At 40.1% G+C, this 23,270-nt stretch overlaps 1 protein-coding gene across 1 annotated transcript in view; it reads right to left on the reverse strand.

Annotated features, from left to right (window-relative positions):
* Positions 1–1,111: 1,111 nt before the first annotated feature.
* TSGA10 (testis specific 10) overlaps positions 1,112–23,270 on the reverse strand; it is a gene marked incomplete at both ends in the record, with an annotated part of 40,094 nt that continues 17,935 nt past the window's right edge. The window contains 10 exon segments of the mRNA XM_080613529.1: positions 1,112–1,177; positions 1,179–1,188; positions 3,692–3,822; positions 7,670–7,778; positions 8,106–8,308; positions 17,815–18,000; positions 18,579–18,689; positions 20,851–21,019; positions 21,240–21,295; positions 22,460–22,614. Of these exon segments, the coding sequence (XP_080469655.1) occupies positions 1,112–1,177; positions 1,179–1,188; positions 3,692–3,822; positions 7,670–7,778; positions 8,106–8,308; positions 17,815–18,000; positions 18,579–18,689; positions 20,851–21,019; positions 21,240–21,295; positions 22,460–22,614 (1,196 nt within the window).

Here is a 23,270-nt window from a genome sequence, read left to right on the forward strand (position 1 = left end):
CTCCTAAAAAGCAGCATAGAATCATATCAACAGGTTTTAAAAGGCAGTTAGGGGCATTCATCTGGGTTATACTGTCTTCAGTCATTACTCAAATATGTTAATGTTTAGCAGTCAGGTTATCTCAAAGCAAATTCATCTGAAGGAACATAGGTGCAAGATACACGTTTAAACCATTACTGTGACCAACATGCTTTTGCTTTTAAAAAATAAACTGGAGACCTTTTATAAAATTCTTTTATGAAGATAACAAGAAGGATGAATCTATTAAAAAATATTGAATAATTTAAATTATTTAGACAGGAATTACTACTCTATTTCCAAATACTGAAGCATAGATTTCCCAGATGATTTATAGGACAGAATTTTACATTTTCTTTTGCATTTAAAATGTGAGAACATAGAACATAAACAAATGTTATGAGATAACAAGGGGCAGGAATTTCTGGGCAAGTTTAAGTGCCAGTAACTATCACCAAACAGTACTCACTCATATTAAAGAACTCTAAGTAGAAACTTTGTGCAGTTTTAATAAAATTCTTAGAAGTTGAACACACCTCCAGTACAAAAAAACCACTTCTTCATACATGGGTATTTGAACACTGGTATCTGCTGACATTGCTGTCTTATTTATCCAATTTAATAAGTCAGTCAGGTTTGAAGAGAGGAAAAAAATCCTCAAACTCTTCCTATCTTGAGATGACACAGTATTCTCTCAAGCATAATACTCACATAGTTCAGCACAAATACACCCAAAGCATAACACATGTATATAGACACTTTTTCCCCCAAGAAAGTTTCATGTTGTTATTTTCCTTCCCCTTTTTTCCGTTACATCAATAACCTTTTAAAATTATGCACACTTTTAAAATAAAAGCACACTGTCAGTAAAGTTGATGGAACTTGTGGGGCTTTTTATTTTCTGTTTACTAAGATGGGCCATCCCACATGATAATACAAGTGCTGGGAGAGTGGTGGGAGAGGAAGCTATCTGAACTGTTTTCGATGAGCAACATTAAGAGTGATAAAAAACCTATGCAAGAATTTGTGAATGAGATTTAATGAAATTTAGCATTCAGCAGGGAAGAAAGATTAATTAAATGAGCATTCAACTTTAACCCTCCAGATGGTGTGCAGAGTCTTCACAAGCCATCGTGAATATAACATTATAAGTCCTTGCAACAAGAATTCCTAGAAAGGAAATCTAATTTGTTTCATGTCCAGTGAATACAGAAATACATTCTGATGTTTCCATGTGAAAAATTTTAAGGTTTTGATTCTGAAAGCAATTTAAGCAAGCTTCCCAGTCTCTTCAAAGGCAATCCAGATCATTTGAAAGAATAGATTTTATTGTACAAAAGCTCTATAAAGCTATTTGAAGTGAAAGGCAAGCTTTGGACTCCTATCACTTGAGGAAATCAGGCAGAAAAGGTGTTTCCCACTAGGTCTACAAGACAAACTACAAGGCACATCCTGTTCACTTTACTGAAACAGTGAGGCTGGTGCAATAAAGACAAAGATAAAAAAATAAGAAAAAGTTACTGTCCAATTTACTTCTGATATCACATTCTCAATAAAATAAAAATGTGACTGTCTGCCTTATCTCCCTTCACAGCATGTCTACTAAAACTGCACCGAACACTGGGGAGAAGGAGGGATATTAGTGGTGATTCCAGCACTGCTATCTCATTATACTTCATGTACTGCAGAGTCAGACGTTAGCTGTGGAAGAAGCCTCTCTACCAATCAGTAGTTGTTTCTACAGTATCTTTTTCAATCCCTGGTAACTGGTCTTCAAGCAATTGAAAAATGGAATTACACCTCCTGGAGTTCTATTTCTAATAGTATCCTGCTTTAAATCCAACAGGAACTTGCACCTAGATCGTATTTCATCAATTCCCCATATCTATTTAGTCTTAATTCTGTGGTTCTGCTGATGATTACACACAAATATTTGCATTAATGTTCCTGCTTTTATTCTCAGGCCACACTTTACATTATTTTTTCTTTTGTTCTGGTCTCAGTGAATTTTCTGAATCTTTCTTGAGTTAGCAGGGAGGGAAATTATTTCATCATTCATAAATATTTCAGACACTTCTGCTAGTCTGCCATTGTCTTGATACTGACTCTTAAGTTCTTGACATAAAATTTATCAAGAACTTTAGTATTCTGGATATTACAGTACTCACCCAGACATAGGTAAATCAAATGTAAGTCACTTATACAAAGCAGACAGATCCAGATTTAGATCTCTGCTTTATCTGAGGAGAACCTTATCAAACATGTTATATTATTCGTCACTGTATTACTACACCACACAAACCTGATTCTTTCCAGTTAAGCTTTTAAAACATAGCATAGACTGTCAAAGTTTCAGGTTTTTTTACACAGTTGTTTGGAGTATTTTTACATTAAAACAATCTCAAACCATTTAGTATAAGTAACTCTGGAACAACCGTAGTCCTTCCCCCTGAGCCAAAAATGTATAACAAAGCTGAACGAGGAAGAAAGTAATGAATTATATTAGTATCTTGAGCATTCAAAAAAGGAAAATAATTAGGCAGAAAAAAAATTGAATTTATTTGCACTCAAAAGCTACATTGATTTGACAAAGATTTAGCTTAAACCAGCTAAGGATTTTGAGCAAACGAAGTATTTGTATCTGGCTCACATATTTCATTCCTTACTTAAAATTGTTCACTAGGAATGTGCAAAAGCAGATAATGTCACATAAGGGAAGCCATGAGGAAAACTCAAAAAACAAAAACCCCAAGACACAATCCTATTGGAGGAATGAAGACTCCCTGTACTATCAAGGCCTGGAAATAGCTACAAAATCACTGTCTTGCACAGCTGTGTTCTCCTCCTAAGGGCACCAGAATCAGCTCACTGACCTAAGGAAACTTGTCTCATATTCTTAGGATCTATGTACTTAGAGGAGCCTTTGATAATGAAGATGAACCAACTGCCAAAGGTAATACTCTCAGTTTACAAAGTATTACGAAGTACATAACCATCTCAAAAGCACAAATTATTTCCAGGAAGTCATGAATTGCAAATTTTTCCCCCTCAACTGGCAATTTTTTTTAATGCAGGCTGCCATCACTCTAACAAAAATGTGTGATGCAACAAGCATGCAGCTACCAAATATGAAACTAAGCTGAGACCAAAATTGACAGGGGAGTATCTGCATATTGTGGAGGCTCCATTTCACTGATTCTTAAAAGGAAGGATGGGCTTACGCCTCCTCAGGGCTACAAATATTTGAAGACTTTTAGAATGTATTATGTTTCTTGTAAAACATGCACATATATAGAGTAAAAACTATGTGGAAAACTACTAGAAGAAGAAAGGCTGGGTAGTTAAGAGCTTTTATGTTGGAAAGATGAAAATACATCTACACCTGCACGAAATGGTGGCAAATTAAGTAGAGATTTTTTGTAGCATTCTTTTATTCCTTTTTGAAGAATTTATGACTACAGCATTGCAGTGTAAGTAGTTGCTATTTGATACAGCTAAATAAAATGAGTATCATCAAAATATTGTGGTACTGAATCTTCTTGTAATTTTACTTGAAGCAATGAAATTCAGTCATTGTTTCAACAAGAAATACCAGAGTTCATACCTTTATTTTTTTATTTATTTATTTTTCCCCTCTCAGTGTTTCGAACTTAAATGTTGTTAAACCACTTACTCTTCCAGGGACCAGTCTGGAGACCAATCAGGCAACGGGTGACGGGAATGTTCAGGTGATGATGTTCTGAATGTAGAGCTTAACTGATATGAGATCGTACGATTCCGACGTTGAAGCTCCTTTACAACACGCTCCCTAAATAAACATTATTTTATGGTGAGACTAAGCACTTTCCAAAAATCATTAAAATGATCTCACAGTCATTAACATGATTATTTTTAGTATTTAAGATTTTCAGCTTTTTTATTTTATTTTAGAAGGAGCTGTGATGTTCATCATACACTTCTCTGGAAGACAGACTCTCTGTATTACTCCCTTAGACAGATTTTATTCTACATACTCATTGTCTCTATTTTCCCTAAAAGAGAAAAGCTAGCCATGGTTGCTGCAGGTTAAACTCTTAAAAACTGTAAAAATCTCCGTGGATGAAAAGCCTAATTTTAACGTTATTCACTAGTCTGCAAAATAAGGACAATCACTAAAATCAGCAATGATATTAACAGTGTTGATTGCAGTATTCCTGCGCTGTTTGAGTTGGCAAGGCCAGTAGACTGGTTTCTACCTGAAGTGCTGTGAAACTGGTGGATATTTAAGAGATGCTGGACTCCTCAGTGGGAAAGTTGCAAAATGGTAGTCCATTCATTTTGACTACAAGGAGCGGGGCCTGGGTATTATATCAATCCGTAACTCCTACATCTGGGTATACAAGGAGGAAGTACGTGATACTGTATTGGAAAACTGACTGATAGCCGCTGTGCTTGGTCACCACAATCAGAACACGGCAATAAATCAAACCTGCTGTTCCAATGTGAGTCTAAACTGCTTCTGCAGTCAGGACGATGGGAGGAATGGGGAGGTGCTTTTCATAACTGGTAAAGAAAAACTCAGACAGATGGATTAAACCTCCTGGTACCACTGTGCTTGTGTTCATTCAAGGCCTGACAGTGTTGGCACTTCCACCTCCTAATCTGAAGTATTACTTCATTCTACACCAAGGCAGTAAATTAACACATCTAGCTAAATCAATGTTAGAACAAGGATATCATCTACCCACTTCTTTAACAATAACAAAGAAAAAAGTCAGTACTCACATCTGCTGCTTCCATTACATATTATCATGATATTGACTTTAATGATAAATTTTTGTCCTCTCTGGCTAATTTTCTGGTTTTCACTTGCCAGTACCAGTAAAATAGACTGGCTGTAAGAAGCCACCTTGAAGCTTTAATACCTTTCTTTGCAAGCATGAGAGATAGATACCTGCTCTTGTAAAGCATGACTTTCTGAGGAAAAACAGAAAAGAAGTAGAATCCTTGTAACCTTTGCAGGACATTGAAGGGACACTGTTTTGATTTTATGAAAAAGACAAAAAAAAAAAAAAAAAAAGCTCTAGCCTTTCAAAGACAGCTCAATCTAATGTCAGATTTTGATATGAGAACTTTTCAGTCTTTGCTATCTAAGATTTATGTATACGGTTTTTGCAATTGACTTACAGACTGCGTAATGGAGCCTAGATTTGTTCTTTCCAAAACAATTCAGATAATTGTCCTATGCCTGGGTCAGGGCAATCCCAGGCACAGCTACAGGTTGGGCAGAGAAGAGATTCAGAGCAGCCCTGCAGAAAAGGACTTGGGGGTGTTGGTCGATGAAAAAATGAATATGAGCCCGCTTCAGTGTGCGCTCGCAGCCCAGAAAGCCAACCGTATCCTGGGCTGCATCAAGAGGAGTGTGACCAGCAGGTCGAAGGAAGTGATCCTGCCCCTCTACTCTGCTCTCGTGAGACCTCACTTGGAGTATAGGGTGCAGTTCTGGTGTCCTCAACATAAAAAGGACATGGAACTGTTGGAACAAGTCCAGAGGAGGGCCACGAGGATGATCAGGGGACTGGAGCACCTCCCATATGAAGACAGGCTGAGAAAGTTGGGGCTGTTCAGCCTGGAGAAGAGAAGGCTGCATGAAGACCTCATAGCAGCCTTCCAGTATCTGAAGGGGGGCCTATAAGGATGCTGGGGAGGGACTATTCATTAGGGACTGTAGTGACAGGACAAGGGGTAACAGGTTTAAACTTAAACAGGGGAAGTTCAGACTGGATATAAGGAGGAAGTTCTTTACTGTTAGGGTGGTGAGGCACTGGAATGGGTTGCTGAGGGAAGCTGTGAATGCTCCATCCCTGGCAGTGTTCAAGGCCAGGTTGGATGAGGCCTTGGGTGGCATGGTTTAGTGTGGGGTGTCCCTGCCCATGGCAGGGGGTTGGAACTAGATGACCTTGAGGTCCTTTCCAACCCTAACTATTCTATGATTCTATCCTATGATTCTAATTACATTTGTAATTAGTATTTGTAATTCTCTTAAAGTAGAAGAGAAATTCTCTTGAAGAATGAAAACTGGCAATCTTTGCCTCAGCATAGGCTCATTCTAATGTTTGGTTTGATAACCAACTGTAAACTAAGTGTTGATATTATGGCAACTATAAGCAACCATTCAAGTAGCAAATTATTCTCAACAAGGAGAAGAAATTAAGTATGGAAGCTGATTCAGCTTTCTGCCAATAAACACTTTAAGAAGAAACACTTGCAGTCCCTACCAAGGAGCACAGCTCATATGCCATGAGATGGATGCACTCATACAGCGGTAGTAGAGAAACAACAGTTTGAAGAAGATACAGTTTCTTTTAAAACAAAGGCACTCCTGTATTTGTATATGGTCTAGCTCACTCTATGAGCTGGGCAAACACAAATGATAACAGCATTTAAAATGATTTGTGCATCTAATCCAAAAGTTCTACAGTTTTTTCCATGACTTCAGGGTAAAGCAGAATCTAATTTGAAACTGAAACATACACCGAGACACTTAAGAAATCCATCTTTAAAATATCTAACCTCAGGTATGGAGATGTCCCCTCCAAAACCTTCATCCCTACTTATGAAAGAACAGAGTAATAACAAAGTAGTTTACTACAATTAAACAAGACACCTGATTCTCAGACCTGTGCTACAATCATATCGAACTGCTTCTTTTAGCCATCTCATTTATATACTCAAAATAATGCCAGGTACTGTAATATTTTATACTCAATATACCCATGAAATAGAGAAGTACTACCGTTTCACGGATAAGAAAACTATTTAAGACACCAGGACTACATAGATAAACTCACTCATGAAGCAGGCCAGCGACTATTCTCTGGCACTGTAGCCAAATCAAATGAAACAGCTTGTACATATCCTCTTCCCATAAAAGAACACCCCACAAAACAACAAACCAACCAACCAAAACCCACAAAAAACCAACCAACCAACCAAACAAACAAAAACAAAAAACCCCAAAACCAACCAAACAACCCCACAACAACAGCAGCAAGAAAACCCAAACCAACCAGCCCACATTACTTTGGCCATACTGCCATTAGCGAACCATCCCCAACACTTTCTGTGCCTCAAGTAGTACGTGGTAGAATGCTGGCTGTTACTGGCTAAAATCATTCCAGTGTACAAACAATTAAATTGTATGGACAAGTATACATGGTGTGTACCCCTCAAGTCAATGCTCTGAGCTGGGTTAGTTCACTAGTACAGGTGCAGCCAAAGGTTGCCATCATATTGTCAAACTAGTAGTCAATAAATCACATTTATAGGCAACTAGTCACCTAGACTTCCACTACAGATCAAGACAGGCATCAGTATCAGTGAGTGAAGACAAACGAGCATGTTCAGGAAAGCAATTCATCTCACCGTAAATCCGTCAGTTCCAGAGGGCAGTCTATCTCAGTGTCTCATTCTGTTAGCTATAAAAGGAAGCTAGACAGCTAATTTAGACAGCTGAACAAACTAAACTTAGTGACATAAATAGCTTCCGAACACACAGGAGATGTACGGCAAAGCAAAGCCGAACTTTGCTGTTTATCCTACTAATTAGTCTTAGTACTGTCTTGCATTTCACCCCAATTAGATGCAGGAAACACAATACAAAAACATACACTTGCCTTTCAGTGCGCTCAGTCCCCAGCTGTCTTTTGGTCATATCCAGTTCCAACTCTAGCTGAGCTGCTCTATTTCTGAGCTGAGTAAAATCTCGACTCTGCACAGCACTGTAAAGCCCATACACTTTAATTAGATAGTAACCATAATCCTTCAGGTATGTTAAGAAATATGATTATCCAAAATTAAAAGGGCAACTGTACCATCCAAATGAGATCAAGAACATTTTTTGAGTGAAATATAACACTACACAGAAAAGTCTGTTAAGGTATAGCTGAGGAATCAGAAGAAGGTTTTTGATATTTTCTGCTTTTAAGATAACCAACATACATTGGCCGTTTAAAAATGCAGTTAGATATAAACTCATATCTGTTTGCGTATACAATTGAGAAGAATGAAAAAAGAACTCTGCAATATTCTCCTGGTCATTTACTCACAGTTTATCTTCTGCTGCAGAAAGCTGTTCCTTGAGCAACTGAATTGTAGAGTCTTTTTCTTGCTTTGCTATCTGTGACTGAAGTTCTTTCTCACGACTGGACACAAGCAAAGAGTCCAGGTTTTTCACAGCTGCTTTTTCATTTCCCAGTTGTTTTCTCAGCAGCTCTATTTCAGAATAGGATGACTCACACTTGCTCTGCAGCTAAACAAAGATTTAAAAGTTTTAGATGTGTTAGTTAAGATCACTGGATATTAGAATAACCTTTAAAAAAAGAAAAAAAAAAAGGAAAGAGGAAGTCTGGAATCAGTGACCAAAATTTGCCCTCACTCTAAGATGGATAATTGGTGTTATATTTGCCCTCAGTCAAAATCCTGTGTCAGATTTATAAATTCACATAATGCATGTATCTGAATATAAGTGCATTTGATACTAATGAGAAAATGGTATGAAATATATGGATCCATGGATTCTGTAGACAGAGTCATTTAAGAAGTTTTACATTTTGCTGAGGCAAAGTGCAGAAAATGACACCTGGTATAACAAACCAATATCTGCATGTTGTGTGTGAACCATTTGCATGTTCAAACAAAGAAGATATGAGAGAACTCAGGTCACAGGCCAAGGGGAGAGGAGAGAATATTTTTCACTTTCCAAAGCAAAACACAAACTTTTTGTGTACTAAACTAAAAGGTTTCTTCAGTCTGAAAGATTCAATTTTCTGTCAATCAAAAATCTAGTTCTTTTGGTGATAAACTGTTTTGATATTCTGCTTTTGTATTTCAGAACAAAAGAATACTGAAAACTGTAGACAGCATAAGTTATAGGAAAATAAACAGTATTAGAAACACTGAAAGAACAATATTATTCAGCATCAGGTTTAGTTTCCATTTTTTTAATATATATATGCTGTAATCTAGTACTGCAGACTTCTGCATTGGAATACAATGTAAAATAAAAGCCTGTTGTGGTTTAAGCCCAGGCCATAAATTAGAACCACGCAGTTTCTACCCCCCACCCCCCCAGAGGGATGGGGAGGAGAATCGAAAGAATGTAACTCCCACGGGTTGAGATAAGAACAGTCCAGTAACTAAGGTATAACACAAATCACTACTGCTACCACCAATAATAATAATGACAAGAGAAATAACAAGGGAAGAGAATACGATACCGCCCGCCGGAAAAGAGCCTGACAGAAAAGAGGACGTGCCCTTCCGGGTAGCTCCCAGTTACATCCCCTGGCATGACGTGCTGTGGTATGGAATACCTCTTTGGCTAGTTTGGGTCAGGTGTCCTGTCCCTGCTTCCTCCCGGCTTCTCCTCCTCCCTGGCAGAGCATGAGACTCACAAAGTCCTTGGTCAGGGTAAACATTCTGACCAGTAACTGAAAACATCGGCTTTATCAGTATTATTCCCAGGCCGAAAGTCAAAACCACAGCGCTGCACCAGCTACTAAGAAGGAGAAAAACTGACTGCTGCTGCTGAACCCAGGACAGTATCCACCCCTTATTCCATACCATTCACGTCATGCTCAGATCCCACATTTTCCATATACCCTCACTCTCATCTCAGTGCACTGTTATCTTAGTGCACGGACCAATTCCTATAAAGATGCTGAGTCCATCCGGTCCATGATGTTGGGCTCCATCTCTTGTAACAGTCTTTCAGGGCAGGAGAGGCTGTGTGCAGTGTTGGATCGTTGCCTGCTGATGCTGATCGTTCCTTTACTGTAGAACTCGTCCGGTTCTATCAAAGTTCATTCTCTGTTGGGATGACGGTCGGAGGGAAGTCAGGGCCAGTCGCTGGTGCCCTGCAGACTTCTAGTTGATGGGCTATAGCAGGCAACAGCATACAATTGAGTTCATTGTCTGTTTTCCCCTAAAATCAAATCCCCTTGAGGTATGCATCAGACTTCCCCATCTTCCCGCATTACCCACCAAGTATATCTGGGTCCCTGAGCAAAAGCAATCCCACGAGTGGGTTTGCCTTTACCTGAAGCAGGAATAACCCAGACTGTCTTCCCCAGCAAATTCTTCATGTGCACCACAGGAACTTTGTCCCCCTCTACAATATGTAAAAGTTCTGACTGGGCCAGCCCTGTTGGCAGATCCTCTGGTGTTGACCAACCAGGTGGCCTTTGGTAAGTGTGTATCCCAATGCTTGAAAGTTCCCCCACCCATTGCTCTCAATGTAGTTTTTAACAGCCCATTGTACCGTTCGATTTTCCCAGAGGCTGGTGCATGGTAGGGGATGTGATATACCCACCCAATGCCATGCTCTTTGGCCCAAGTGTCTATAAGGTTATTCCGGAAATGAGTCCCATTGTCTGATTCGATTCTTTCTGGGGTGCCATGTCACCACAAAATCTGGTTCTCAAGGCCCAGGACAGTGTTCCGGGCAGTGGCGTGGGGCACAGCGTATGTTTCCAGCCATCCGGTGGTTGCTTCCACCATGGTAAGCACATGGCGCTTGCCTTGGCAGGTTGGTGGGAGTGTGATATAATCAATCTGCCAGGCCTCCCCATATTTATACTTCAGCCATCGTCCTCCATACCAAAGAGGCTTTAACCGTTTGGCTTGTTTAATTGCAGCACATGTTTCACACTCATGAATAACCTGGGCAATAGTGTCCATTGTTAAGTCCACCCCTCGATCACGGGCCCATCTATATGTTGCATCTCTGCCCTGATGGCCTGAAGTGTCATGGGCCCACCGGGCCAAAAATAATTCACCTTTATGTTGCCAATCTAAGTCCATCCGAGCCACTTCAATCTTAGCAGCTTTATCCACTTGTTGGTTGGTCTGGTGTTCCTCAGTGGCCCGACTCTTGGGTACATGGGCGTCTACATGGCACACCTTCACCACCAGGTTCTGCACCCGGGCAGCGATATCTTGCCACAGTGCAGCAGCCCAGATGAGTTTACCTCTGCGTTGCCAGTTGCTCTGCTTCCATTGCTGCAACCACCCCCACAGGGCATTTGCCACCATCCATGAGTCAGTATAGAGATAAAGTACTGGCCACTTTTCTGGTTCAGCAATGTCCAGGGCCAGCTGGATGGCTTTCACCTCGGCAAACTGACTTAATTCACCCTCTCCTTCGGCAGTTTCTGCAACTTGTCATTGAGGACTCCATACGGCTGCCTTCCATCTTCGATGCTTTCCCACGATACGGCAGGACCCATCAGTAAACAAGGCATACTGCTTTTCACTTTCTGATAGTTTATTATATGGTGGGGCCTCTTCAGTACGCATCACTTCCTCCTCTGGTGACATTCCAAAATCTTTGCCCTCTGGCCAGTCCATGATGACTTCTAGAATGCCTGGACGACTGGGATTTCCTATTCGAGTTCGTTGTGTAATTAGTGCAGCCCATTTACTCCATGTTGCATCGGTTGCATGATGTGTAGAGGAGACCCTGCCTGTGAACATCCAGCCCAGCACGGGCAACTGGGGTGCCAGGAGGAGCTGTGCTTCAGTGCCAATCACCTCCGAAGCAGCTCAAACCCCTTCATAGGCTGCCAGTATCTCTTTCTCAGTTAGGGTATAGCTGGCCTCAGATCCTTTGTATCCCCAACTCCAAAAGCCGAGGGGTCGACCTCGAGTCTCCCCTGGAGCTTTCTGCCAGAGGCTCCAGGTAGGATCATTCTCCCCGGCTGTGGTGTACAGTACATTTTTTACATCTGGCCCAGTCCGGACTGGTCCAAGGGCCACTGCATGAACTATCTCACGTTTAATTTGCTCAAAGGCTTGTTGTTGCTCAGGGCCCCATTTAAAATCGTTCTTCTTCTGGGTCACATGATAGAGAGGACTTACAATCGAACTGTAATTTGGGATGTGCATTCTCCAGAACCCCACAGCACCCAAGAAAGCTTGTGTTTCTTTCTTATTAGTTGGTGGAGACATTGCTGTTATTTTGTTGATCACATCTGTGGGGATCTGGCAACGTCCATCTTGCCATTTTATTCCCAAAAATTGAATCTCCTGTGCAGGTCCCTTGACCTTACTCCGTTTTATGGCAAAACCAGCTTTCAGCAGGATTTGGACTATTTTCCTCCCTTTCTCAAAGACTTCTTCCACTGTATCACCCCACACAATGTCATCAATGTATTGCAGGTGTTCTGGAGCTTGCCCCTGTTCCAGTACATTCTGGATCAGTCCAAGGCAGATGGTAGGGCTGTGTTTCCACCCCTGGGGCAGTCGGTTCCAAGTGTACTGGACGCCCCTCCAAGTAAAAGCAAACTGTGGCCTGCACTCTGCTGCCAAAGGAATTGAGAAGAATGCATTGGCAATATCAGTCGTGGCATACCACTTGGCTGCCTTTGACTCCAGTTCATACTGAAGTTCTAGCATGTCCGGTACGGCAGCACTCAATGGTGGTGTGACTTCATTCAGGCCACGATAGTCTACTGTTAGTCTCCACTCTCCATTAGACTTTCGCACTGGCCATATGGGGTTATTAAAGGGTGAGCGGGTCCTGCTGATCACTCCCTGACTCTCCAGTCTACAGATCAGTTTATGGATGGGAATCAGGGAGTCTCGGTTGGTGCGATACTGCCGCCGGTGCACTGTTGTGGTCGCAATTGGCACTTGTTGTTCTTCGACCTTCAGCAACCCCACAACAGAAGGATCCTCTGAGAGACCAGGCAAGGTGGACAGCTGTTCATTTTCCTCAGTCTCCAAAGCAGCAATACCAAAAGCCCATCGGTACCCTTTTGGGTCTTTGAAGTACCCTCTCCTGAGGTAATCTATGCCGAGGATGCATGGAGCCTCTGGACCAGTCACAATGAGGTGCTTTTGCCATTTCCTCCCAGTCAGGCTGATCTCAGCCTCCAGTACAGTCAACTCTTGGGATCCTCCTGTCACTCCAGAGATATAGATGGGTTCCACCCCTTGACAGCTTGACGGCATCAGGGTACACTGTGCACCGGTATCTACTAGAGCTTTATACTTCTGTGGGACTGATGTGCCAGGCCATCTGACCCACACAGTCCAGTAAATCCGATTATCCCCTACCTCCACCTGGCTGGAGGCAGGGTCCCTCTAACAGTCATCACAACGTTGGACACCTAAGTCGTGTTGAAAGGGATTATTCTTCGTTATCACAGGAGCTGGAGTAAAATCAGCTCTTCCGCTCCATCTGGGAACCTGCTCACCAGAGACTGAAGCCGCAGCTCTCATGGGATGATTAGTCTTGACCCTTGTTCCTATTTTCAATTCATGCACCCGTTCCTCCAAAGCTGAAGTAGGTTTTCCATCCCACTTCGTCATGTCTTCTCCATGATCCCGCAGGTAAAACCATAGGGTGGCCCGTGGTGTTTGCCTTCTATATCTTCTGTCTCGAACAATAGGACGTCTTTTGTTAACAGCTGAGACGTGTGTTGGTACACGTGAGGAGCTGGATAAATCAGATAGATCGTCCCTCAATTGTTTGACATCCTGGGACAGTTTTTCCACAGCTGAGATGATGGAAGGGGTGAGATTGTCTTCGAACTCTCAGAGTTTGTGAATCATTTCATCCACTGTTAGTGGTATTACGTCATTCCAGGTTACTGTTGCCAATGAATGGGCATATGATGACGGTGCATTCCGTGTAAGTTTTCGCCACATGGGTCGTGTACATTCGACTTCATCTGGGTCTATGGGTATATCTCCATTATTCGGTTTGGTGTGATAGATCATCTCTACGATGGCTGATTCCCTCAGAGACTGGATGCCTTTGTCTAAAGTAGTCCACTTGGCCGAACGACTCATAACATCGTCCTTGTATGGAAACCTTTCTTTCACAGCTGCCAAGAGCCACCTCCAAAGACTGAGGGACTTTTCTCTCTTGCAATTGCTTTGTCAATTCCCCCTTCTCTAGCAAGTGATCCCAGCTGCTTGGCTTCCATACCTCCTAGTTCATGACCATCGGCCCCATTGTCCCAGCATCGGAGCAACCAGGTGATGATGTGCTCCCCTGGTTGACGGGTAAAATCTTTTCGCATATTCCGTAGCTCGGTTGAGGTCCGAGGTCGAGAAGTCACCTCTTCTTCTTCTTCGTCATGTGATGACGACTCCTGATCAGATGGTGGCCCGGGTGGTGAATACATTGTTTCTTCATCTTGCTTCACCCTTCTTGCCTCTTTTTTGCTTTTTCTCTTGCGTACAGGGGCAATCAATATTGGTACGAACTGGTCCTCTGGTTTAGCTGCAGTCATTATCACTGTGGTTTGAGTAGCAACAGCACTTGTTGCTGGGGGTGGTGTAGCTGCTGTGCTTGGAGCTGAGGTAGCTTCGCTGTCTGTTGCAGTCGAAGTTTGAGTAGTGGCTGTACTTGTCGCTGGGGTAGCTGCACTGTCTGCTGCAGTCGAAGTTTGAGTAGCGGCTGTACTTGTCACTGGGGGTGGTGTAGCTGCTGTGCTCGGAGCTGGAGTAGCTGCGCTGTCTGTTGCTTCGCCCTCAGATCCAGGGACATTTTTTTCCTTTTGAAGGTGCTGGATAGTGTTGAACAAGGCCCGGTAAGCACAGGCCAAGCCCCAGCACGTTGACATGATTTGTCCATCTCTGGTATGACCAGGATGACAACACACCTCATTTAAGTGTTTTACTAATTCTTCTGGATTTTGCAGTTGTTCAGTGGTGAAATTCCAAAACACTGGAGGGGCCCACTGACCTAGATACTTGCCCATACTATCCCACACACCCTGCCACTCATGGCTGTCCAGCCTCGGGGAAAATCTCTCGGTCCCCCTATATTGTCGTCTAACCCCAGACAAGACCTGAACCCGACCCTGCTTAACTCTTGAGATCAGACGTAATGGTTGTGGACAAAACACACTCTGTATGCATGCCAACATGGTGACCCCCATCACAATCAGCAAACAGGTCTCAACAATATTAAAAGGCCATTCAAAAACTTCAAAACTCTCAAACGATGCTGTAAACGGTCTGGGAGGGGCACTGGGAGGGTAAAAGAATGTCTCCTTCATAGGTTGACCACCCAGGAAGGAGAAAAAAGATGTATAATTGCTAAGCACTTGTATTATATACTTCCCAAAGTATAAAGGTGGTGACCACACTGGGAACATAAGCCAGATCAGTTTCATGATCAATTTTTCTATTGTATTACAAGTCATTACCATAAAATACAATGAGACAATAACCTTAGCCCAAGCACCACACTTGAAAAACACTAACACAGCAAATACCGGCTCTAAGTAAGCTACGGCATATTGAAACTGTGAGGTCAAAACCAACGACTTTGAAAGCCAATAAATCAGCATTGTGACGAGTGACTATTAATCCAAAACACTGAATGCTTATCACAAATACGATTAGACACACTCCGGTCAGATCTGTCGTTGTCTCAACCCTTTGTGCCTCACGCTGGGCGCCAAAAAGAACTGTTGTGGTTTAAGCCCAGGCCATAAATTAGAACCACGCAGTTTCTACTCCCCCGCCCCCCAGAGGGATGGAGAGGAGAATCGAAAGAATGTAACTCCCACGGGTTGAGATAAGAACAGTCCAGTAACAAAGGTATAACACAAATCACTACTGCTACCACCAATAATAATAATGATAAGAGAAATAACAAGGGAAGAGAATACAATACCACCCGCCGGAAAAGAGCCCGACAGAAAAGAGGATGTGCCCTTCAGGGTAGCTCCCAGTTACATCCCCTGGCATGATGTGCTGTGGTATGGAATACCGCTTTGGCTAGTTTGGGTCAGGTGTCCTGTCCCTGCTTCCTCCCGGTGTCCTGGGTTCAGCAGTAGCAGTCATTTTTTCTCCTTCTTAGTAGCTGTTGCAGCACTGTGTTTTTGACTTTCAGCCTGGGAACAGAGCTGATAACACTGATGTTTAGACTGACCAAGGACTTTGTGAGTATCATGCTCTGCCAGGGAGGAGAAGCTGGGAGGAAGCAGGGACAGGACACCTGACCCAAACTAGCCAAAGAGGTATTCCACACCATAGCACGTCATGCCCAGGATGTAGAACGGAGGGTCGCATGGAAGGGCTGGAACGGAGCGGGGAGGCTGCGGGGTGGGGGCGAGGTACCGGTTGGTGAGCGGTTGTATTCTCTTCCTTGTTATTTCCTTTATCATTATTATTATTGGCGGTAGCAGTAGTGATTTGTGTTACACCTGAGTTATTAAACTGTTCTTATCTCAACCCGTGGGAGTTGCATTCTTTTGATTCTCCTCCCCATCCCTCCAGGAGCGGAGGGAAGAAAGGTGGGGGGGGAAGTAGACTGCGTGGTTCTGATTTACAGCCTGGTCTTAAACCATGACACTCGGCTTCTCCTCCTCCCTGGCAGAGCATGAGACTCACAAAGTCCTTGGTCAGGGTAAACACTCTGACCAGTAACTGAAAACATCGGCTTTATCAGTATTATTCCCAGGCCAAAAGTCAAAACCACAGCACTGCACCAGCTACTAAGAAGGAGAAAAACTGACTGCTGCTGCTGAACCCAGGACAAAGCCCTATCTGAAGGTTATACTTAGCTGATAAAACTCTGCTGATTGAAAGGTATGAAAAAATTACCAGCTTTACCCATGGTGTTTGGAAAAGGCATAAAGGTTAAAAAAGAATGCTAGATGTCTGTAAAGAACAAGAAACTCAGCTGGAACGGAGGATGGATGGGACAGTGATAGAATCATACTGGACGTATCTAAGTAATCTGAGTATGTATGAACAATTTTTCAGTCTATCCAAGCTGAGTTTTTAAAAATTGCCTATCAGACACCAATTTTGTAGGTTTTGTGAAAAACAAGCTCAACAGAAATTGATTTTCAGGGAAAATTCAGGAAATTTATTAAAGAGATATTGATACTTCCTAAAATAGTCAAGTATTTTAAAGTTCATGTCAAATTTCTTTGCTAATGAACTACTTCAGCTATTCTGCTTGCTTAGTGACTAAATGTAAAATCTGAGATATCTTTCAAGATGATTTAGATGATATTTGAGGCCCCTTCCAACCCAAACTGTTCTATGATTCTATGAAATCTCTGTTCGTTTGAGGCTCACTGTACAAACTAGGACCATGTACCAGTTTTATTATATTTTTTAAATATCAATCTCCCACACAATCTTCCTGTGTTGTTTTGCTTCTGTTATGTTCTTACTCACTTTCAGAACAGCAGCAGTTTAGTCCCTTTTGAGTATCTAATGTGCACAGCTAGCCCTCCGAGCCTACATGATATTTAGGAAGCAGAGATGATCTGCAACAAAAATTGTAACAATTGAAAACCAGATGATAGCTTATATGTTTGCAATGTACTTCTATAGCCATGCTGTGCATTTCTCTCCAAGTTCTGCAGATTTTCAGGTGGGAAGAGAGTCTTTGAGACATCTAAAGCAGTGAAAAGAAGGTTGAAAACGTAGAAGCAAGAAAAGCAGCGACAGAAATGTAAAGGTGGTAAAGCACTAGGTACGTTTCAGGTATGCTGTGGAGTTGTGTGCAACATTATGCCTTCTGTCATTCCACACATGAGAGCATTTTATAATTTATAATGCATATTTATTTCCTTGAAATAGGCAACTATTTTTAAAGATTTTTTTCCAAGTGTGACTAGTGGAGTTCTAGTCATGTCATTAAATAAACAGTACAGCCTATTGCTGCAAATCTCTCTAAATATGAGAAGTGGCATTATTAAACAGTTGCAGGCTTAAAATACTACCAGATCATTTCACTATGATCTATGAACTATGGAAAGAACATTTTCAACTTACTTGCTCCATCACTCTTTCAAGGGAATCCACTTTCTCTTTCAATCTGCAGTTCTCAGACTCTGCACTGATCAGTACCAGTCTAACAGAGCTATGATCTGCTTCTGCTTGATGGCATTTTGCCTCCCAACTTTGTCCTTGTTCACGGGCTTTGTGGTAATTCTCCAAAAGCTCACAGTTCTCTCTCTCCTAACACATAAAGCTTGTTGGTTTAATAACTTACAGTAAGCTTCACAAAATAGGGATATGTATAGATCTACAGGTATGACATACATTGGATGTTCTCTTTCCACTGAAAACTTTGCCATTTAGCCAAAACATTAACAGACTTCTCAGGAACCAGTGTTTTGTTCAAGATGGCCACATTTTAATGCTCAAAAGACATCTGTTAAAAATGGCTAGATTAACATCACAAATATGATGTATACAAATATATTGCAGAAATATCTTTTTAAATTAATCCCATATGGTAATAAAGACAAAAGAGTTCCAAGTCTCTGCATTATTTACTACCTGCATTTTTAACTTTAATAAACACACACATGCATATATATGTGTGTGTGTGTATGTCTATAAAATCACAATTAAATATACTGCATTACTTGGATGCTGTGAAAACAGCTAAGAAAATGTATTTAATACATCCATATTAGTAGAATGCAAATAAGTTTTGGCTAGGAAGCAAATTCTTCCATGGAGATAGTGTTAAAATTTTATTTTTAGTTAAAACAACAGCTTTTATTAACAGGTTTAATCCATATACTCACTTTAGACTTCAGTACATCCTTCAGCCTGACAATATCTGTGTTTAAGTCCTGCGCTTTCAACTTCATATCATCAAGCTCACTTTGGTACTTTGCTAGTTTTTTATACAGTACCTATGAAGAAAGATTTGTTTCATAATGTATGTTTGTACCTTTAAAAAAAATAGCATTAGTGCATACCTAATGCCTATGGCTCTATTAACTCATTATTTAAAGGCTACATAAAAACTAAACCATGTATATTTCTATTATTAAAAAAATTTGCATTTGTCAAAAATATTTTGTTTCTTTGACTTACAAATAATGCTAAATCTTTTTAAGAAGAAGAAAAATGCCAATAAATGAATGTCGCAGTCAAGAAGGAAAATACAGATGGTTTATGTAGGAGCTAGATGGTCATAACAAAAGAGCTTGTCCCATGTAAGGAGCAGGGCTCAGACTGGCCTACCTCTCTTTTACATGTTACTGTCTCTCAAAAGCCCACATCTGAAAAAGCAGAAGACAGCTAAAAAACAAAGAATTACCTAATTAAGTGGTTATCTCCTAATTGGGAGAAATAAAGGTACAAGTATGAGGAGAAGGGACAGAATTTCTCACAACTATTGCTTGAGAACGAGAACAGAAAGAGGAAAAAACTGAAGAAAGGCTGTCTTGAACTGCTCTGTTCAGAAATTTTTTCTTCCTTGCAAAAGTACTAGAACACTCAACTGCATGAACTGGGGGAAGGTGTGGAGGGGTTGTGTGTGGAGAAGTCTATGGAGAAACCCCTATTCCTGCTGCAAAAAAAAAGCTGTCAGTTTTTGAGAAAGGTATTCTGGAAGTCTCTGAACTTTTCCAGTAAGACCAAGTGAAGAAACAAGAATGCTGCTTTAAATACTTCAAGTGTCACCTAAATTAATGGAAGCACCTAGAGGAACAAATACTTATTATGGAGATGAGCCTATTAAAAAGTAATTGATCCTGTGAGGCTAAGACTTTTTTGTTTCTAACTGCTTCTAAAAGCATCCAGGCATTACAAAGAAAACCACAAAGCTTTCAAAACTAGGTAAAAGCAACAGGAGGCTGTGTTTTGTACCAGCTGACCTCATCAGCATCAACTGTGATTCTGAGAGAAGGTAAAGAATAGGGATTCCCTGGAATAGCTTTGGTGGTGAAAGCTACTATGAACCTTGACTTCCCTAGGATACTCATAAGAGGCACCAAAGAGAAATGATTAGTATGTTTGAAAGAATAGTTAATTAGAATGAGAGTTGTCTCATCTAATATTTGCAGTGCAGAATTAGGCACACGATCTAGTTAGCTATGCTTCCTCTCTAATGAAGGGAGACAGGTAAAATGAATCACTTTAAAAACTGATGGGATGGGGTGAATCTCTTTCTGGAGGAGTTTTCTTCACTTAAAGGGGAGCCTTAATAACTTAAAATTTTTATATACCTAACATCAGGTGAAATTAATTTGCTCCTTCAAAACTGGGTAGGTGCTTCTAAAGGAACAGAAAGCCAGAGGAGCATAAAGTATTTTCCCAGACATCCTAAGCAGTAGAATAAGTGCAGAGGAGAAAGACCAAGTATCAGAAAGCCTAAATGAAGGCAAGAAGTTGAATTAAAAAAAAAAAAGAAAAACCAGAACATTACATAGTGATGAACTTTCTACAAGTATTTAAGCTTAAATTCTAGCTGACTGGAAAACACACTGATGCATAAGCATTGTGTGTGCATGAGGTGGCACTTTTAAGTATTTTAACTACTTTCATTAGGAACTGCACTCAGATAAGTACCACAGTACATAATGTAATATAACCAAATATTTCCAGCATCTTTTATCCAAAAGCCACTTTAAAGGAACATAAATACAATATTATTGCCAAAGTTTTGAAACTTTTTAGAATGTATACTGTGTTCAGTTATTAGCAAGTCAAATTCAAAAGCTTTTAAATACTCTAGGCCACTGACAGTTCAGTATAAGAAATACTCACTGCCTTCTTTATAGTACTTTCCCTTATAACCAATAGTTATAACTGCCACATTGGTTTTACCTGAGGATCAAAACAAGCATTAATTAGCTGTTCCTCAGATAAACATCCAAACCATCACATAAGAATAGCTGGTCCTTATTATACAAGTGAGCTGAGCAATAAGGGGAAAATCAGAGTTTGACAAATGAGCTTAAAAACTAGTTTGCAGGTTTACTTCTGATGAGGGGCCGGCAATTCTATGCACTACTTTAAAAATGCACCATTTTCCTTTTTAGTCAAGGGTTCTCTATACAAATATACCTGATTTTCTTGCTTAATACTAGAAAGATGCTCTTGTAACCTGTCATTCTCCTGAGCTAATGATTCTCTGTTCTTGTTAGCCTGCGCAAGTTCTTTGGTGGTTTCTTGCAGCTGTTGATCCAAAGTCGTGATATCTTTCTCACAGATACAAAGTGCTTCAGAAGATTTTCTATACAGCAAATAAAAAAATCCTTCAGGTATGACAATACTGCCCAACCTAATACAAATGATAGCTCTTCCATTGGTTAAGTTTGCAAATCATGAAACAAAGCTGTAACATTTTAATTTTTAATAAGTAAAAATATTTACACATTGGCACATCCTATGATTCCGTTTTTGAGTTAATAAGTTATTCAAAATTTGATAATGGTCTTACAGTTCATCCTTACTTTATGGAACGCTCCAACTCAGAAATCAGAATCTTGAAATCGGAAATTATTTTCTCCTTGAAAAGAAATACAAAATTAAAATAAACCTCTTGCCACTCCTCAGTATAAAATGGAAAAAAAAAAATTATTTATATTTCCTTTTATTCAGCTAGCTGATTAATTTAACTAGTGCAAAATGGACTGTGGTTTTCTAAGTTTCATCATGTGCTGTTTAGAGCTGAAAATTCCAGTAATCTAGTTTGGCAAATAAAGGAACAAATATTATCTTCTGCAGAGTATAATGCTCTTAATTAACTTTTTTAACCCTTTGTGATTGTAAAGGTAGCATTTGGCCCACACTCCCAAAACTAAATGTCTTCTGCCTATTAGATGTGTTATCACAACTTTTCTACAATGAATAAACTACCAAACTCTAGGAGTTTGCAAATGATAAAACAAGAAATCCATCACAAAGTTTATTACTTACTCCCTTGTCTTTGGATACAGATATTAAAAGACACATAGATAGGCTAAGGAAATGTCTTCCACTGAAGACACAGGGGAGGTGAGACACTATTTCACAATTTACAGCTCTAAAAATACAAAGTCAGTGCTTATGGAAATATGATTTTAGCCTGTCCTGCCATATCTTTTCTTAAAGATTTTGTTAAAAATCAATGCAAACTCTTGAGTTAACAATTGAAACAGTTAAAAATTACCTTCTTTATTTTACCCTAAATCAATATCCAGGTGACTTTAGCTGAAGTTAAAAAATAATGTTTCAGAACTAAGAACTTAGCAGCTTCATTACATAGTTTGAAATCACACTGTGCAATATACCTTAAGGTGAAAGGAATGTAATTCAGGTGCTTCTTCAATGACAACAAGGGCAGAATTATCTAGCACCCTGCATATTTAACATCAGTGGACCCCAAGGAAGAATTTAGGCTAAATTTTATGATAAAATATTTATTGGCTAATTTACTCTTCTCCACTTCAGAAAAAAGTGCTTGAAGTCTCTTCTCTTGATAAGTATAAACCATACAAAACACCAAATATGAGATGACCAACACTGCTCAAACCTACTGCTATTGAAGTCAATGTAAGTTTTATTATTGTCTTGAAACTGAAGCAGAACTAGGTCAGCACTGAGCACTGTTGTAGATGACAATATAAGCGTGATGACTCAACAGATCCTTTACCCATTTACTTTTTGTGACTGTTTACATGTTAGAACATACTTTAGTTGCCAGGCTTTCCTCAAAAGTAGCAATCTTTTTTCTTTCTTCTTCCACACAGCCTTGCAATGATGCCTTCTCTTTATTGAGTTGCGCAACCGTTCCTTTCAAAGCACAGATCTCCTCTTGCTGTACAAGACTTTGTCTTGAAAAGTTATCTGGACACAATCAGAAAGGTCTCATTTGTATTAATTCAACCCATTTAAAATAAAAATTCTTTTGGTACACTTCTAAAGTATAAAAGAACATGGCAATATCTCCCCTTCAAGAAAACATTGAAGCATGTACCTTTTAAAAATACACAAAAAATCCAACTGGTATTAAATTACTTGGTTCAAAAAAAAAAAAACATCTGTCTAAACAGCAATTTTTTAGATCATTAAAAATAACCTTCTTGGGTATTATAACAATAAAGTCTTAAACAGAATTACTATAAGACAGAAGCAATATGCAGACTATAGCATACAGACTGATGAAGTAAGAGAGATTGATATCCTGATATTAGCTAGTTTTTTCTTAAATAATATTTTTATTCATACAAACTTCATGTAAAAGTGACAGTAATGCAATTATAAGTTTTAGCACCACTTAAAATTGCAAAGATAATAATGAAAAAAGCAATCTAGTCATTACAAAATCAAATTCCAAAAGATGTCTCTCCCTGTCTTCATTCAGCTAATAAGGTGTTATATACTACATTTACCTTTAAATGGTTAGAGAATCAATCCTTATTTGATCTACATACATTGCATTCGCAGAGGAGAACTACAGAAACCCTTCTTACTGTGAACCTTACATCTCATAAAAACCATGC

This window comes from Psittacula echo (genome assembly GCF_963264785.1).
Source record: "Psittacula echo genome assembly, chromosome: 3".
Classification (NCBI taxonomy): Eukaryota; Metazoa; Chordata; class Aves; order Psittaciformes; family Psittacidae; genus Psittacula; species Psittacula echo.